Source organism: Monodelphis domestica, chromosome 6 (assembly GCF_027887165.1).
Source record: "Monodelphis domestica isolate mMonDom1 chromosome 6, mMonDom1.pri, whole genome shotgun sequence".
In the NCBI taxonomy this organism is placed as follows: Eukaryota; Metazoa; Chordata; class Mammalia; order Didelphimorphia; family Didelphidae; genus Monodelphis; species Monodelphis domestica.
Window position 1 is genome coordinate 19,805,714 of NC_077232.1, and position 19,082 is coordinate 19,824,795.

At 39.6% G+C, this 19,082-nt stretch overlaps 2 protein-coding genes across 9 annotated transcripts in view; one reads left to right on the forward strand and one right to left on the reverse strand.

The window, feature by feature from the left end:
• UBE2L6 (ubiquitin conjugating enzyme E2 L6) overlaps window positions 1–19,082 on the forward strand; it is a 51,792-nt gene that overhangs the window by 14,980 nt on the left and 17,730 nt on the right. The window lies entirely within an intron of this gene.
• Window positions 3,962–17,703, reverse strand: LOC103105183 (tigger transposable element-derived protein 1-like). 8 transcript variants are annotated; one of them, XM_056801726.1, is made up of 5 exons: window positions 17,164–17,703; window positions 15,237–15,384; window positions 12,921–13,050; window positions 9,304–9,429; window positions 3,962–8,599 (listed from the first exon to the last, which is right to left on the reverse strand). In XM_056801726.1, the coding sequence occupies exon 5, from the start codon at window positions 8,408–8,410 to the stop codon at window positions 6,647–6,649; it is 1,764 nt and encodes a 587-aa protein (XP_056657704.1). In that variant the 5' UTR covers window positions 8,411–8,599; window positions 9,304–9,429; window positions 12,921–13,050; window positions 15,237–15,384; window positions 17,164–17,703; the 3' UTR covers window positions 3,962–6,646. The 8 variants fall into 8 exon arrangements, with proteins under 8 accessions (XP_056657704.1, XP_007497541.1, XP_007497540.1 ...); XM_007497479.3 differs by having other exon boundaries at window positions 15,216–15,384; XM_007497478.3 differs by adding an exon at window positions 15,568–15,614 and having other exon boundaries at window positions 3,962–9,429; window positions 15,216–15,384.

Consider the following 19,082-nt stretch of genomic DNA (forward strand, 5'->3'; position numbering starts at 1 on the left):
TGGATAACCTTGAATCAACCAGTATTAATTAAGCACCTTCAAGACTTGTCACTTTGATGAGCAGTACTCCCTCATTCCTGGTGATTCTTGGGGGGACAGATGATCCTATCAGAAGAAACACAGGCACCATTGCTGAGGATTATCACATTTGAGGCTAAAACCAAGGACATTCAAGGAAATTGTGTCTTTTCCCATCCCTGTTGTATTTGAACAAAGTGGTTCAGAATAGGAAGGCAGACTTGGGAAGTAAGCCAGGAAGAGGATGGTGTCAGGATAAGAACTGGATTTCTGGATCAGAGTTAGTTTGAAATACAGGAATAATAGTAAGTATTAGATCTAGGATGAAGTATTCCTGGAAGTGGTCTGCAAAGGTACAGTTATTGGGAGGCTTTCTAATCTGATCAAGAGAATTTTTAACAGAAAAGTGGGGAGAGAGAGGAAGGGAGAAAATTGCCTCTGTATATCCCTAGCCTGGTACTATAGAGAGTAACAGGTAGAAAGTAGAAGGAACTCTAGAAGAAGAGGGACAGTAATTCAAGGAGGGGCAATATCCAAGAAGAGTACCAGCAATACCTGAATGTACTTGGATGAGTCACATCTCTTCCCTGGGTTTCAATTTCTTCATCTGTAAAATGAGAGGATTGAACAAGATGGTCCTTATGGGCTTTCCCAGGATCTAAGATCCTATGATAACAGGAAATTGTTTTCCTGATTCATTTTAGGTGTTGATATACAAATGCACAATGAACTGGATGAATTATAGATCCTAAGTTGTTCCTAAATATCATTGTGCCTTGTTGGGAAAGACTTATCTGCAAGGTGGCTCTGGAAGGATATACCTTATCATAAAGGGATAGAATAGATCAAAGGGACAGGGAAATAATAGCCTTAAATAAGAAGATATGAGGAAAATCCCCAAACTGTATTGGCAAGGGAATATGCTATAGAATGTCTGAAAAGGAGAACTGAAATGAAGAGTTTGTGAACTAGACCAGAAACCTGGGATGGAGGTGTGATATTCTGGTCACGGAGGACTTCAATTATCTAGATATCCTTTCTGATGAAAGCAGGGTAGCTCAGAAATTCTTAACTTACCAAGATTAGTTTATCCTTTATTTAAAAAAAATTTTTTTTCAAGCCTTACCTTCCATCTTGGAGTCAATACTGTGTATTGGTTCCAAGGCAGAAGAGTGGTAAGGGCTAGGCAATGGGGGTCAAGTGACTTGCCCAGGGTCACACAGCTGGGAAGTGTCTGAGGCCAGATTTGAACCTAGGACCTCCTGTCTCTAAGCCTGGATCTTAATCCACTGAGCAACCCAGCTGCCCCCTAGTTTGTCCTTTAAAAAAAATGAAGGAAGTGCCAAAGAGAACTGTCATTCTGAACCTAATTTGACTAATAGTGAGGAAGTAGTTCTTGGGGTGGAAATGATGGGAACTTTGGGGAAAAGTGACAATTCCATTATGAGAGGAGAAAGCCAGGCCCTGTCATTGGTAGAAGAGATTTCAAAGGGCTCGGAGAAAGGACAGATAGGATGGTTTAATCTTTAGAATTTAGCCAAAGGGGAAGGAAGTTCTAATTGTTTTCCTCTTTCCTCCTCTCCTCTCTTGGGGAATCTATTAAACTACAGAGTAGTCCCAAGATTTATGAGGACAACCTGACAAATACCATTAATTAAAGGTAAATTGGGCAACAGGTTAAGAAGATTGATAAGACAACAGAGACAACTCTTTCTGCTGATTATCAGCAGAATAATTTACATTTCTTTTAAGTGCTTTGAGGTTAATAAAACGTCTTTCTTGCAACAACCCTGTGACATAGAGAATGCAAGTATTATTCTCTTTTTTTAGGTAAGTAAAATGAGGTATATAGAGAGGAAGTGACTTGCCAAAGATCATACAACTAATAATTATCTGAGCATAGATTTGAATCCAGGTGTCCTGACCTCAATTCCATCACTATTTCTTCTATTTCATGTTGATTTTTCTCTTTATCAAGACTCAGAGGGGGCAGCTGGGTGGCTCAGTGGATTGAGAGTCAGGCCTAGAGAAGGGAGGTCCTGGGTTCAAATCAGACCTCAGACATTTCCCAGCTGTGTGACCCTGGGCAAGTCACTTAACCCCCATTGTCTAGCCCTTCCCACTCTTCTGCCTTGGAGCCAATACACAGTATTGACTCCAAGACTGAAGGTAAGGGTTTAAAAAAAAAAAGACTCAGATAGTTGCTCATAATCACCCAGATCCCCATCCTATCATCCTTCACATCCTCATCCATTTTAAGATAGGTACTACACTGAGTGCAGCAAAATGGGGGTCCTCCTACCTCCTAGATGTGTATCCCAAACAAAGTTTGATGTAGTGCCCTTATACCAGCTCCAGGATTTTTGCTATCTTGCTTTCCTTAACTAAAGGAGTTAAGTATGTACATGCTATCCCTTTTTCACATGAAGGGAAAGAACAAGCCTTTCTCTTGGAGTTTTGGTCTTTTCAGAAAGCCATTTGTGTTATCTTTTTGAAGGTCTGGCAATTGTTCCATTTTTTCCAATTAACCAAAAAAAATATTAACTCTTCCTCCCACATTCCTTCCCACCATTGGAAGGGGGAAAGGAAGAAATGCAAAACCATTGTAACAAATCCATATAAAGAAAAACAAATTCTCTCATTGTCTCTGTCCAAAAATATATGTCTAGTTGTTCTTCCCTCCTCCCTCAGGAAACAGATAGCATACTTCCTCATCAGTCCTCTACAACTTTGATTAGTCACTGGGCTGATTGTAGTTTTTAAGTCTTTTAAAGTCATTTGTCTTTATAATACTGTTGTTATTATATAATGTGCTCTTCTGGTTCTGCTCACTGCATCAGTACATTCAAGTCTTTTTAGCCTTCTCTGAAACTATCTCTTATAATTTCTAATGGTATAAATATTCTATTACATTCATGCCATTTTTTTTGTCATTCCCCACTAGGTGGGCACTGCCTTAGTTCTAGTTTTTCTTGCCATCACAAAAATAGTTATCATAAATATTTTTGTACAAATGGGTCTTCTTCCTCTTTCTTTGATCTCTTTGGGATACTGGTCTAGTAGTGGTATCACTGGGTCAAAGGGCATGTTCAGTGAAATGACTTCTTTGAGCTTTGTTCCAGACTGATTTTCATTGTAGTTGACAGTGCCACCAACAATACATTACTGTGCCTGTTTTCCTGTAGTCTCTCCAGCTTCTGTCATTTTCCATTTTTGTCATCTTTACTAATTTGATGGGTGTAAATTGATACCTCAAAGTAATTTTAATTTTTCACGTCTCTAATTATTAGTCATTTTGAACAGTTTTTTTAATACGGCTATTGATGGCTTAGATCTCTTCCTTTAAGAATTTCCTGTTCATTGACTGCTTGATCACATGGTTCAATGGGGATATGATTGGGGATGTAGACTCTAAATGATCACCCTACTGCAAATATCAATAATATGGAAATAGGTCTTGATTAATGACACATGTAAAAGCCAGTGGAGTTGAACGTTGGCTATGGGAGGGGAGTGGGATGATTGGGAGGGAAAGAACATGAATCATGTAACCATGGAAAAAAATTTTTAATCAATTAAATAAAAATTTAAAAAAGAATTTCCTATTCATAACTATGGACTTTATCAAGTGGGGTATGGCTTTTATTCTTATAAATCTGAATAATCCCACTGTTCTTGAATTATGAAACTAAAGAGCTCAGAAGGATCTCAGAAGATGTTATAGTATAGCCCACTCACTGCTTTACAAAAGGAAGGATGCTTAACAGGTGATTAGATTATTTTTAAAGGTTTCTATGGAAGGAAGCAACCACAAGAAGTCTAATCACTCTCTTTCCTGGTCCAATGTTTAGTCATCCAGTAGTCAAAAATGTTTCTTCATGCCTACTTTATGATTCTCTTAATGTAATGTAAGCCCATTTGTCCCTTTTTTAAATGTTCTCAGTGCTTTTTAAATTCATTTTTATTTTCTTTTTCAAGTTCTCTCATTACCACCTCCCTTTCCTTGCTCATTAGGAGGTCAAGAAATACAAAACCTTTTACAAATATGTATTTATCAGGCAAAACAATTTTCTGCATTAGCCATATCCAAAACAGAAAGAAAATCTACACTGTTTCCATCAGCTCTTTATCTAGAGGCATAGTGCCTAGTACACAGTCAGTGCTTACTAAATGTTTTTTGATTGATTGACCGGATAGCATTTTTTTTATCATGAATCCTTTCAATTTGTGTTGATCAGAGTTTTCTAAGTCTTTCAGCTTTATCTTTATAATATTATTGTTACTGTATAACATCTGTTCATACAAGCTTCCCAGGTTTTCTTAAAACCATCCCATTTCTCATCTTTTAGCACAATACTATGCCATCACAGTCATATACCATAACTTGTTCAGCCATTTCCCAATTGATGAAGCCCATTTGCTTTTATTCAGGGCTTTGTGGAGACCAAGGATAGATGCCTGGGGTTATAACCATCATGGATGCAGTATTTTGTAGTGGATTGAGGAGCCAGGAAAACCCATGTTTAAATCTGTCCTTAAATACTTCATAGCTAGGTGACACTGGGTCTCTCTTACAGAATATGTAAAATGAGGTTAAAGTCTATAATCAATCAACAAGTATTTATTAAGCACCTACTATGTACCAAACACTGCATGAGATGTTGAGAATACAACTTCAAAGAGTGAAACAACCCTTGATATCAAGGAACTTCCTTTCTAATGGGGAAGAAAACAGTTACAGACTATATACAGCATAAATGTAAAATTAATAACACAAACATATGTAAAGAAGTCAAATATAAAGTATTTTGGGAGGAGGGCACTATCAGATGGAGGATAAAGAAAATTTTCATGCATAAGATAGTAATATCTAGACTTTATAGAATATTTTAATGTTTGAAAAGCACTTTACAAAATTTCATTTTATCTTCACAATCCTATGAGGCAGCTGCTGCTATGATCTCCTGATGTGGAGACTGGGATTTTACATATGAAGAATCTGAGTCAGGTAGAGGTTAAAAGACTTGCCAAGGAAGGGTCATATAGGTGGTAAGCATCTGAGGCTGGATTCAAATTCAGACTTGGGTCTTCCTAACCAGGTCCAGCCTTCTATCCACTGTGCCACCTAGCTGCCTTGACAGTCCTTGAGCTTAGTCTTAAAGGAAAAAAAAAAAGGAATTCTATGAAGTAGAGGTAGGGAAGGAATACATTCCAGGCATGTAGACGTCTAAGATCCCTTTCAGTTCTCTCATAATCCTTCATGTCCCTAAAGATGGATAATGTTTTCCTTTAGCTTTCTCTTCCTAAAGTTGGATAACCTCGAATCTTTTCTCTTGTCCATGTAGAATCAATTTTTAAGAAAAAATTTTAGCACTGGATTCTTCTCTCAATACTCTTCAGTTTTCCTATTTTAAAAAATGTGGCTCTCTCTATATTTCTGGATACAAATTGCACACCTACTCTGATAAAGTTCTGATCACTGAAAAACAGAGTGGAAGGATTCATTCCTGGCTCTCATACTTCATATTCTTGAGCCCTTGGAGAGAAGATCTAGAAGGATAATGATCCAAGAACATTACTTTTTAAATTCAGTGCCCCCTTTTACGAACTTCAGTCTTTGTGACTTCTTAAGACATTTTGGTCATTTCAAATCATTGGAATACCTCCTTGAAATTGACAAGGGAATCCATTCGGCCCATCTCAGTGTTTAGATTGGGAAACCTGACAACACTAGGCTGGGAGATTCTGGCAAGTGAGTCAATGATGTAAATGATGATTGTGATTGATGCTCATGCTGAGCTTCTGTAGGGCGGTTTCTTTCAGATGGAGACATTTTTCACAGTTCAGGTAAGATCACTGGAATCATGTTTATACAGACAGCTTCTTAGTCATGTCTGAGAGGCAGAAAGGAGCCTGTTTGCCACTAAAGATGTCAGCTACACCTCTGCTGGCAGAGCCCCATGGCCAACTCTTTTCAGTCTATGTATCTAGATGTGTTCAACAAACTTCAACTCTCTGGCCAAGGCCATCCCCATATTCAGAACTTTCTCAGTTTTCTCAGCTGTTTGAAGTCTCTGGTGCCTCAGGGGGTTGGAGTTGAGGCTGTTTTCTCACACCCAGGATGCTGATAGGATTTCTTAACTCTGTATGAATTCTCTGATGTTTTGATGTTTGATGAGATCTGACCAATGTATGAAGTTTATTTCAGTCGGGGCATGTACAGTCAGTTCTGCTACAATACACTATATGCATTCCTAAAAATCACCACACTATGCAAAATTGTGTAATAAAAGTCACAGAGCTAAGGGGAAACGGGGATAGGGGAACCCTAAGAAGCTTTAACTAGTGACATATAAAAAGGGCAGAAACATTAAAAATGGTAGCGTGGTTTTTAAGAAATACTTAAATGCTACAATAGATAATGATGCAGTCCAAGCGTTGGGTTACTGCTGAGCCCTTCCCTTCTTTCCCATAGGATCTAGAGTAGATAGAGTGTATGGATTTGGACTAGTCCTTCTCGGCCCACAGTTTCACATCGGAAGGTATATGAGAAATATGGCACTTTACCTTGACGAAGATCTAAAGTTTTCCTGCAGAAGGGGGTTTTGGAAGGGTTGTGCTTTGTGAGTTATTGTGAGGTGGTAGAAGAAGATTTCTCTGAAACTGGACTGGAAGTGGTAACACCAGATGTGGATGGGTATGGCTCCCGGTCCTCTAGGTGTTTCTTCCGTATTAGCTTAAAATAGATGTCCAGTTTCTGCTGTTTGGCTAGCCTCCTCCTTTCATAAAGAAGCTGCCTGTATGGTTCCAAATTGGTGCGGATGCCATGCACGACTATTCTGCTCCGTTCGGCGTTATAATCATTATCCTCGAGCCACTGCAATTGCTTTTCAATAACACTTAAAACCCCCAATAACTGTGATGTGTCAAGCTGTCGCGGGGTAGCCTTCTGGCTTTCATTATCGTCGTCATCATCTTCTTCATCTTCCGCCTCCGCTTGGTCATCAGCCAGTTGCTGCAAATCTTCGGTAGTTAGGTCGTTAGAGTGAGGCTCTAAAAGCTCGTCTATATCTTTGTCTTCCACCTCGAATCCAACTTGTTTTGCCAGATCAACACAGTTTGCTTTGATTTTTTTAAACTGCTCTGCAGGCTCAACTCCTTCAAAATCCTGAATCAAGTTAGGGAGCATTTTCTTCCACACGCGATGCAGGCACTCTTGGGTCACATCATTCCAGGCTTCCACGATGATATCGATGGCCATTTTGATGTTAAATCGCTTCCAAAATTCCAGAGCAATTTCCACATTCTCGCCTCCAGTAGCTGCAATCAGCATCTTCAATGCCCTCCTTAGATAGTAAGCCTTAAACAGGGCCATGGCCCCCAGATTGAGGGGCTGGATCAGAGAGGTGGTTTCTTGAGGCAAAAAGACGAATTTGACTTTGGGGTTGAGCTCCGCTATGGTCGGGGGATGGCTTGGGGCATTATCGATGATTATTAGAATTTTAAAAGCCAAGTTCTTTTTCTTGCAATAATACTCAATAATAGGGAAGAATTCCGCAAAGATATCAATGCAGATCTGGGCGGTCATCCTTCCTTTCTTGCTATACCTGTAATGGACACCAAGGCTGGCTTTAACAATGCCTTTCAAGGCTCGTGGATTGTCAGAGCGATAAACCACTACTGGCTTTAGCTTCAAGTCTCCACTGGCATTAGCCCCGAACAGCACGGTTAAGCGATCTTTTGAAGACTTATATCCTGGGGCGTGCTTCTCCGCCTTGGAGATGCAGGTCCTTCGAGGCAGGCGTTTATAATAGATAATTGTTTCATCGAAATTGAAAATTTGATCCAATGTATAGCCTTCTTCTTTAATTAATTTCTGTATCACGGCTGGAAATTTCTTGGCGGCCTTATGCTCTGCACTGGCGGCTTCGCCAGACAGTTGAAGATTTTGGACATTGTAGCGGTGTTTGAAACCACTAAACCAGCCACAACTAGCCCGGAAAGGCGCCACTTCTGCAGGATTTGCTGCTTTCCGCTTTAGATCTGCGTAGATAGAAAGGGCTTTTCCTTTGATCGTGAGAAAGGTTGTTCTCGATTTTTTCCCTTCGATCCATATACTCAACAGTCTTTCCATTTCTGCTATTTCTTTAGGTCTTATTCTTACTGACTTGGCAGAAATTGTAGTCACTCCCGTCATAGACGTTTCTTTTATTCTTACCGCGTTGTCTCTGATGGCCCTCAAGGTAGACTCCTTTATGCCTGTGGCTCTGGCTATATCACATGTTCTCTCATTTCTTTCAAATCGCTTTATTATCTCAAGCTTCTCCTCGATACTGAAAGTTTTCCTTTTGCCACCATTGTTTGGGATTTTGGAACCCGGACGCTTAGACATGTTTGGGATGTGGAATGAGTGTTTTTTTTTTTTAATATAGAAAAGTTCGCACACAAAAAATAATAAAACAACCTTCTAAGATGACAGATGGTGAAGTGAAGTAGCTGGTAGGTATTTAAAGTGTGAATGTTTTGTGTATTCCTCGAGGCTCGGTTCAATTGGGTACAGTTTTCTTCATTCTAGCTGTTTCTTGTGGATGAAATTGTGCATAAGCAAACCAAAATTAGTACTATGCTCATATTGTTGCCTAATATAGCAATCATATTGGAGCAGATTCCCATTTTCAAAACAAGAGTTGTAGCAGAACTGATTGTATGTGGTTTTTCTCCAGTGTGGGTCCTTTGATGTTTAATGGGTGTAGTATGGTGAGTAAAGCTTTTCCCACACTGGGGGCATTTACAGGGTATCTCTCCTGTGTGGATTCTCTGGTGGATAATGAGGGATGATTTCACATTGAACCTATCTCTACTCTCAGTACAAGATAGAAAGAAAGTAGGATTTCTCTCCTCCTTGGGTTTTTTTTTTTTTTTATGTTGGAGTTCTCACTAAAGGTTTTCCCACTTTCAGGGCTTTTATAGGTTTCAGGGTGTTTTTTTCCCCCCTCTCTTGGTATGGATTCTAATGTACAAATAGTTGTAAGTGAACACTTTCCCACAATCCACACACTTGAAGCATTCTCCCTTGAATGGATTTTTGGGTACTTTTAAAGACTGGAATGCTCAGACTGAAGCTTTTCTCACATTCACTAAAGATATTGACTTTCTCAAAACTTGGCCTTAGTTTTAGGGTTGATTACAACAAGGTTTCCCAGATCCCTTATCTTGGGGGGAGATTTTTTTCTACCTACTCCCTGAGACTTTTCTCTGCTGCTTTTCTGAAGTGCACTAACTCACATGGGCTCTTCCAATAATCCAGGAACTTTCTTCACCTCTTGGGACCTTTCTGTGCACATTCCTTGAGAGTACTCATACATGAGACATTTCAGCTGATAACCCTTCTCATTTTTCCCAAGTCTTCAGCTGGAATAAAGAGATGAATGAAATTGAGACTTATAAATTCAGGAATGCCATCTAACAATTTCTGAAGCAGGAAACAACAACAAAAAAGAATTACCAAATCCCATCCCCTTTTCAGAATCTGATATAAAGTACAGAACCTTCTTAGATTGGTCAGAATGATTGCCTGGAAAAGTGATGTATTTGGAATCTCAAGACTTGAGTTTACTCTTAATTCTACTTTTTACTACTGATGTAACCTTGGGGAAATTCCTTTACTTTCCTAAACCTCAGTTTCTTCATCTGCAAATGAAAGGGGGTGGATTAGATGGTTTCTAAAGTCCTTTGCAGGTAGGAATCTATGATCATGTGATCAGAACAAAGGAGTTTCCCTAGCCCTGTTCAGTGTAGACCTGGAATTCTTTTTTTTTTAAACCCTTACCTTCCAATACTACGTATTGGCTCCAAGGCAGAAGAGTGGTAAGGGCTAGGCAATGGGGGTCAAGTGACTTGCCCAGGGTCACACAGCTGGGAAGTGGCTGAAGCCAGATTTGAACCTACGACCTCTCGTCTCTAGGACTGGTTCTCAATCCACTGAGCTACCCAGCTGACCCCTAGACCTGGAATTCTTAAGGACACTTAAAATGTTTTTAATTAAAAAAAATTTTTTTAATCAATGCTCCTTTTCTCCTTCATGTCTCTCACATACCTAGCTCTCCCCCTCTCCTACTCCAGTGGAAGTTCTCTTTTGTAACAAATATATTTAGTCAGGCAAAAGCAAACCTTGTCAGCAAATACAATCTCTCTTTTGTACCACCAGTCCATCAACTCTTCCTGCAAAGGGGTGCGATACATTTTATCTTCAGTCTTTTGAAGTCAGTACTTATCACTTTCAGGGGCAGGATTCTGCTTGCTTTCAAAGTTTTCCCCTCTCACATTCTTTTTTATAGTCATCATATAAATTGTTTTCCTGGATCTGCACTCAGTATCAATTTATGCATATCTTTCCACATTTCTCTAACTCCATCATATCCATTATTTCTTATGAATACTAAAATCCCTTTCCATTTACACATATAATTTTTTCAGTCATTTCTGAATTGCTGGCCACCTATTTTGTCTCCAGTTTTCTGTTACAATGAAAAGTACTGTAATAAATATTCTTAGACATATGCAGCTCTGACATTGATCTCCTTGGAGTATATAGTTGCTGGACCAAAGAGTATGGCCAGTTTAGTGCACTTTGGTATAGTATATACTAAATATATGCTTAAGTATACCCAGGATAGAGGAAATGATTCATAGCTCCATTATGCCTGGACTTCTCTCTCTGTTGTTGTTGTTGTTGTTTTTGTTGTTGCCTTTTACATTCTTTTTGTATTCCTTCAAGTCTCATCTAAAACCCTGCCTTTTGCAGGAAGCCTTTTGTCTTAATTCTAGTGCTTTCTCCCTGAGATTATCTTCAGTGCCCCCTATATGTGTCTTATTTGTACATTGTAATTGGCATATTGTGTCCTCCATTAGATTATAAATCCCTTGAAGGCAGGCACTCTTCTGTCTTTCTTTGTAATCCCAGCACTTAGTACAGGATCTGGCACACAGTAGATGCTTAATGCATGTTTACTGACTTAACTTGACAGTACATTAGTGTCCTAGACATACAGTCTATCTAATAATTGCTATTTTCTTAGCTTTGACAAAATTTGATGGGGGTGAGGTAGAACCTCCAAGAGCTGCTTTGATATACATTTATTCTTACACGTGGACAGCTAGATTTTTCTTCTTGAGAACTGCCTGATCATAGCCTTTGAACATGTTATCTATCAGGGTATGGCTCTTATTATTTTTTGAGAGCCCTTTTTCTAGTCTCTATCCAGGGATGAATTCACCCTCCTTGATTATCTCAAATAGATATTCAGACTTCGGTGGTCAATGAGGTAAATCCTTCAACATCGAGTACTTTTTTTCCATGTTTCTCTGCTATGTCAATAGCAGACTTACCTATCTCAGTTAATAAAATTACGGGGGGGGGCAATTACTGTTATTCTCTGTCTGTCTTTTTGACCATCCATTTATCTAGCTATCGTCTATGTGTATATATGTGTGTATAATCTATTTTCTTGCCTTTTTTTAACATCATAAGCATTGAGGCAATTGATTATAGAATTGCCAATTACGAGTGTGAGAAGGCTATTAAAGATGGATGACATAGAATAATAGATCCAGAAATGAAGGGGACCTTAGAGACCATTTAGTTCAACTTCTTTATTTTTCAGATGAGGACACTGAAGCCTGGAGAGGGGAAGGAATTTGCTACAGTCACACAAATGTATGCTTTGATGCTGAAGAGCCTCTCATAATTCTCTAACTAGAGTAACCAATTTCTTATTTTTTTTTTTTTTTGATGCAAAGGGACAATTGATAGGACTTGATAACTGAATAGGATTAACCACTTATTTGGGTTGGGAATTTTCTTTTTTTTGTGTGATTTATTTATTATTTTTTTAATTTTATAGTATTTTATTTGATCATTTCCATGCATTATTCATTAAAGACAAAGATCATTTTCTTTTCCTCCCTCCCACCCCCCGTAGCCGACGCGTGATTCCACTTAACCAATTTCTTATTAATTGCACAGAGGGGTAAGTTTGGCCCCAGTTAGATCTCCTTGAGGATAAAACATGTGTGTATAAGGCATATATAGTCATTGAAGGTAATCTGAAAAGAGAAGGCATTAGCAGCTGGGAAGACCTGGAAAGGTTTCCTGCCCAAGGTGAGTTTTGAGCTATCTGGAAGGAGCTCAGGGAAAACAAGAGGTAAAAGTCAAAGAGATGAGTTTATATTTGATCCTAGAGGTGCTATGGAACCACTAATGATTACTGATTAGGGGAAGAATTGTTAGAGCTAGGCAATGGGGGTTAAGTGACTTGCTCAGGGTCACACAGCTAGGAAGTATCTCTTTGGGTTAAGGATGGTCTTTTGCCTCTTTTTCTATTCCCCAGGCCTAGCACATAGTAGGTACTCAATAAATGCCCTCAAGGAGAGTACTTTCTAACAGAGGAGACAACATATCCATACAAGACATATATAGAGTTTTTATTCTATTCCATCATTCCATAATGAAGGTAATCTGGAAAGAAAAGGCACTTGGGTAATGCCTATGCTTGGTAGATGTGAACTGAATAAAGAAACTTCAAATGATTCTTATATAACGTAAACTGGAGTCACTGCACCCTCCTACCTGCTCACCTCAGAAAGTTTTAGCTTATCGGAATCCTTCCTAAAATGTAATACTAGGAATTAAATGTTATAGTCTCCCAGCCCTCCTAACCCTGCTGCTGGTCCAAATTATGCCATCCTCATAGATAAAGAAGACCTTGTCTGAATTTAATGGCAAAGTTTGTCAAAGTGAGGATCCTTTCGATAGTGAGATTGAGAGAATCTAAGGTGATAGTGTATGACAACAAAGGGTAAAAGACCTGGAAGGGAATATTCAGGCACTAACTAGGACTCACCTGGTCTCCCAAGTTCTGTTCCAGCTGGGGAGTCCCTTGGGATCTTTTGTTTTTGTGGCAACTTCCCAATTCCATGTTTCTTCCCCTTTCTCCATTTGAGTGATGAAGTCTGGTTTGGAAAGAGAGATATCTACAAATGGGAGGAATAAACTATTAAAAGTAAGATCATGACTATTCTGGAAAGCACTTTGTAATTATACAAATAAAGGGGCTAAAATGTCTATACTTGTTTTGGTCCAGAGATTCTGATGCTAGACATATATTCCAGGAGATCAATAACAAAAAAAGGCTCAATTCTATATTGTGTGTGTGTGTGTGTGTGTGTGGTGGCAAAGTACTGGGAACAAAGTAGATGCCCATTGATTGTGGAATGGCTAAACCAATTGTGGTACACAATGGAATATGACTATGCTTACTGTAAGAAAAGACGAATGTGATGAGTACAGGAAAATATAGAAAGACTAGCATGAACTGATGCAAACTGGAAATGGAAAGAACCAAAATCACAGAACTGGAATTAATATAAAAATTAATTTGAATTTCTAAATGGAAATGCATATTGAAATGTTTATTTGTATTTTAAAATTAGAAATGAATATTAAAAATTAATTTGAATTTTTTAAATTGGAGATGAAATTTTGATTGAAAAGTATTGCTATGAAGTTATAAGGAATAATCTTGGTCCCAAAGAAGAGAAATAAGGGACCTTCTCTAGCTCCTATGTAAAAAGGGAAGGCAGTTCATGGGTATTGAATATTATCTATGGTATCAGTTTGTATTGCTATTTGGTGATTTTGATGAATTTTCTCTTATTACTATTTAATAAAAATGTTATAAAGGGTAGCTCTTTACTATCACAAGAATAAGCTGGATTCATCATGTATATCTCCTAGGTTATGGGCTCTTTACCTTTTTATGTGTGATGGAATCCCTTGGCAGTCACATGAAAACTATGGGCCCATATTATTAATGACAGTCACTCAATAAGTATTTATTATACTTTGTGCTAAAGAGGGAAAAAAGGCAAAAGACAATCCCTTCCCTCAAAGGGCTCCATTTAATGGAGGAGACAACAAGCAAACAAGCTATGTATAGGATCAATAGAAAATAATCAATGGAGGAAAGGCATCAGAATGAAAAGGTCTTGGGAAAAGCTTCTTTTAGAAGGCAGGGTTATAACCCAGATTTGTTGAAAGTCAAAGAAGTCAGGAAGTGGACATGAGAAGGAAGAACATTCCAGACCTAGGAAGATAATCGAGAAAATGCTGGGAGTTGAGAGATGGAGTATCTTTTTTTTTTTTCCAACCTTACCTTTCATCTTAGAATGGATGCTAAGTACTAGTTCCAAGGCAGAAGAGCTAAGCGATGTGACTTGCTCAGGGTCCCCAAGATAGGAAGCTTCTGAGGCCACATTTGAACTGAGGACCTCCCAGCTTGGCTCTCTATTCACTGAGCCACCTAGTTGTCCTTCTAAACTGTTTTTTTAGCTTTGATTTTTTTTTCTTCCCAACCAGAACAGAAAATATTGAGAGGAAAAAAATCTTTGCTAGAACACTCTGGTCTATTATGGCTCTTTTTAGTTAGGATGGTTATGGCCTCTGTTGAATCTTCCTGACAGTTAAAACACATACACACATATGCATAAGCTGTTCACAGACTAATTACTAATTAATGCATCTTTTCAGCTGATGCAATTTCCTTTCATTTCTTTCTTTTAAACTCTTACCTTCCTTCTTCAAATCAATACTGTGTTTTGGTTCCAAGGCAGAATAGTGAAGGCCTAGGTGATGAAGGTTAAGTGACTTGCCCAAGGTCACACAGCTAGAAAGTATCCGAGGCCAAATTTGAACCCAGGACTGCTTGTCTCTAGGCCTGGCTCTCAATCCACTGAACTACCTAGCTGTTTCCTGCTACTGTTTTATAAGTTTTTTGGAACCTTCTATTTAAAGGGGCTCTCTAGGATCCCTAACAGTTTTTACTTCCTTAATGCTTTGACACTTGGAGCATAACCGAATAGTTTTTGAAACATAATTTTACAGCAGTTTTCTTATAGACGATTTAAGGAAACTCCTCCCTTAGGAGAAAAGAAAGGCTCTTCTTTAGGAAATTATTTGATATGTAAGAAAGGAGAGGCCCAGTAGAGACCAGCCTCATCCCTGGACTCCTGTGGATGTTTGAATCTATTCTCAGGAAGAGGAAGTAGATAGTACAAAGGATGGGAATGAAGGTAGGGGGTCTGAGAGCTCTCAGCCCTCAAACTATGCTAAAGGAAAGGTAAAAATTGAGTTCCATTACCAGAGAAAGCCACCACCTCACCCAAACACTGCAGGTTTTACTAATGCTCCTGCATAACATCCCTGTAGAGGTCTCTTTAAATAGCCATCTGTTGTTTCCATTCCTTCCGGTAGTGGTACCCCGCTACATCCTCAAATGCTAACATCATCAGAAACAGAGGGCCATGCGCCTGGGGAAAGGCAGAGAAAAAGAGAAAAGTAAGTAGATCAGGGTCAGAAGAGAGTAAGGGAGGCTGGGAGAGCCAGGAAAGAAGAGAGAAAAGTGTTTGAGGCAAAGGAGAAGAAAGGAATGACAGACAAGGAGATAATACAGAGAAAGAGATCTGGACACATGTGTGTAGCAGAAAACATACCACCTCAGGAGTCCGAGGATCTGGCTTCAGCTCCTGATGCAATTTGCCTAAGAAACATTTATTGAGAACCTACTATGTACAAGATAATGACTAGGTGGTTTAAAAAAAAACAAACAAAAAAACCTTCCCTTCCCTCTTAGAATTAATACTGTGTATTGGTTCTAAGGCAGAAGAGCTGTAGGCTCTAGGTAATAGGAGTTAAGTGACTTGCTCAGGGTCACACAGCTAGGAAATGTCTGAGAACAAATATGAACCCAAGAACTCCTGTTCCTAGGCTTGACTCTGAAGCCACTGAGCCATCAAGCTGCCCCTACTAGATGATTTTTAGGGACCTTTTAGCTGATATTAACAGTTGTTGTTGTGTTTTTTTTTTGAAGGGGGGGAGTTGGTTTCCAGATAGAAAGGATCAATCCTTTATATTTACATAGGGCTGTTGACAACTCAAGATGCAGTTACACTTACATTTTGATTTTGCCTTTCCAACAACTATGGTTTCCATTTTATAGATGGGAAAACTGAGGCACAGAAAAATTCTCACACTTACCAAATAGTGGGAACAGTTCCCTGGCTTCTTAATCCAGAGCTGGTAAGAATCTAATAAATGTGAGTTGCTTTTGAGAGAAAAACCTCGTGGTGTCCTGGAAAGAGTTTGCCATGTAGCATCAGACCATTCTTGTCCAAAGGCTAGAGCTATATGGCTTTGGGCAAATAAATCCATTCTCTCTGATCATATTTTTTAATTGTAAAATGAGGGTTGGACCTTCAGTGATTGCCAAGGTTTCTTTCTCCCAGCTCTGACCATCTACATCAGGTGTTTTTTACCTCGACCATGCTATCTTCTATAGTCTAAGGCATCGATTTAAAAACGTTTTTTTTGGAGGGGGTGTGTGCTGTAGATTCCTCAGCAGTCTTTTAAAGCCTATGCAACCTTTCATAGAATCCCGTTTGAAAAATAATTGAAGGAAACTTCAGTTACAGGTTGTGAAAATCTAGAGGTAATTAATTGTTCCTTAACAAGTCCACAGACTCCAGAAACCCATTTCACGGAGTCTACAGAAAACGAATGTCTCTTCCAACTATTACTCTATGCCCTTAAAGCCTCCTCTAAATAGAACATTCTATTTTATTTTATCAGAGTCCCCCAGCTCTGGTATTCTGTTCCATGTTCTACGTTCCTCCCCAGCTCTGACATTCCCTATTCTATGTTCTAGGATCCCTCCCCCGCTCTGACATTTTATTGATCCAGCCTCCTTTTCATATCGATTTATCCATTGTATTCTTGCATGCTTTGGTACAAAGAACAAAACACTGCCTCGAGAGTCCCGAGGCTTGGGTTCTAGACTGGGCTCGGGCTGCCATTCATTAGTTGTGTGAGCTCAGGCAAATCCCCAAACAATGAGGGTGTTATCGCGGATGACTGGCCAGGGCCCCTCTGATATATGATCCGAACGGCACGCCCACCGTAGCCTTCTGTGGACTCGTTTCTAAGGCGGCTCTCAGCACACCCCTCCTCCTCCGCCCTTGGTCCCCAGCTGCCTCAGTTCCTTCTCTTTTTGCCATAGTCTCTCCCTCCCCAGCTCAGAAGGCTTGGCTTACCGCAGGAGGGAGGTGTGTGTGAGGAGGCAGAAGACAGAGAGTCCTCTGATTCTGAGCCCCAGGCGGGGGATGGAGTACCTGCAAAGACAGCCCCAAGCAAGACCCGCTGGCTGATGCTGCTATCAGGATAACGAGCTGGAAACAGGAAACGCTCTTCTGCATCCGGTTGCCTGGGTGGCCTCTCTGCGATCTGGGGAGCAGGGGGGGGTGGGTTGGAGGAGAGATTAACTCTGCAACTCCCAGCGTTAAGGCCAGGCACTGCCAACTCCCCCTGGCAAACCCGTATGTTCCCTCAGGGATGCTGCCTGTGGAGGGAGAGGCAGAGTCAGAAAGGAGGCAGGATCGGGTGTCTGGGGACCCGGGTTCTTCCTCTCCAGTCCGCTACTTGCTATCTGAGCAACCTTGAGCAAATTATTTCCCCCTCTGCGTCATAAGTAACCTTTCCTGTGAAAAGATAAGGCTGAGCAAAAAGATCACGTCTTGGTTTCTCTGGATTCCTTTCTGCAAAACTGAGCAATATGTCAACTGAGTCTGAAAGCAGATGCAACATTCCTCAGTTATTGTCCTCCATTTCTCTAATGAAGGGAACCAGGTGCATTTCCTCATCTCTTCTTCAGGAAATAAAAGCATTTATTAACTACCTTCTCTATGCCACATAGTGCTTCATTGTTGGCTGACTGACTGACTTCTGAGTGTAGAGACGCAGAGACCAAAAAAAAAAAAGTCCTGGTACTCTAGGAGCTTACAGTCTACTGAGGTGTGTGGGGGGGATGTATGGGAGTGGAGGGTGACAAAGTGCCAAGCAGTGCCCAGGAGAAGAAATCTCAGTTATCAGTAGCCCTATGAAAAAAGGTTCTGAATTACTTATAAGTAGAGAAAGGCAGATTAAAAACGTTTCTGAGGTTCCTCTTTTTATCCATCAGTTTGATAAAGTTGCCAAGAGAAGAAACGGACAAATATTGGTAGGGCTGGGAGGGAAAAGGGCACATTAATGCACTTGGTGGAGCTGTGAACTCCAATGAGAAATAATGTTCAAAAGGTTACTGATCTGTGCATGTGCTTCGACCCAGCAATGCTACACTAGGACCATTCCTCAAAGAGATGGAAGAAACAGCAAGGGGTCTTATATATGCAAACATATTTGTAACAATTTGATTATGGTGGCAAAGCTAGGAACTAATAGAGTACCCATCAATTGTGCAATGGACAAACAAGTTATGTTATGTGCATGTGATGGAATATAATTGTGCCATAAGAAATGATGAAAGGGCTAGTTTCAAAGAAACCTGAAAAGACTTATGTGAGCCAATTTATATTATTGCAATTCATAATACAATATTTTAAAGGCGTGAAAGTGGTTATATATGAGTGTGCTCTTACAACAATGACCAATATGGAAGTGATGATAAAAAATGGAAAAAAGTGTGAAAACAAACAGCTTGGGTTGAACTGAGGCCATATGGTTCCAGAGCTGGGGAGTACACTAGCCACCCCCTGACCTTTTGAAAGGTAAAGGATTTATATGCAGAATGGGACACAATTAGAGGATGGGAAATATGAAGATTTGTTTTTTTGACTCTACATTGTTGTCACAAGAGTATTTCTTTCCTTTCCTTTTTTAGTTGGGGAAGGGGGGGGATAAGAAATATTTGTGAATTTGGGGGGGGGAATTGATTTTTTGTTTTTTTTTTAAACAAATTTCCTGATAAGTTTTCCAAAGTCATATGATCAATATTGTCACCCTCCCTTCTTCCCTCCTCCTTCTTGGATCTAACAAGCAATTCAATATGGGTCAGAATTGATTTTTTTGCCATTTCCTTTTTTTAATTATTATTATTTTTTTTTAATTTGAGCATTTCCAAACATTATTCACTGGAGACAAAGATCATTTTTTTTAAACAAAGAAAGTTCTGGGTTTA

Coding starts and splice junctions, on each gene's coding strand:
- LOC103105183 (XM_056801725.1), bottom strand. CDS start 8,410: ATGTCTAAGCGTCCGGGTTCCAAAATCCCAAACAATGGTGGCAAAAGG.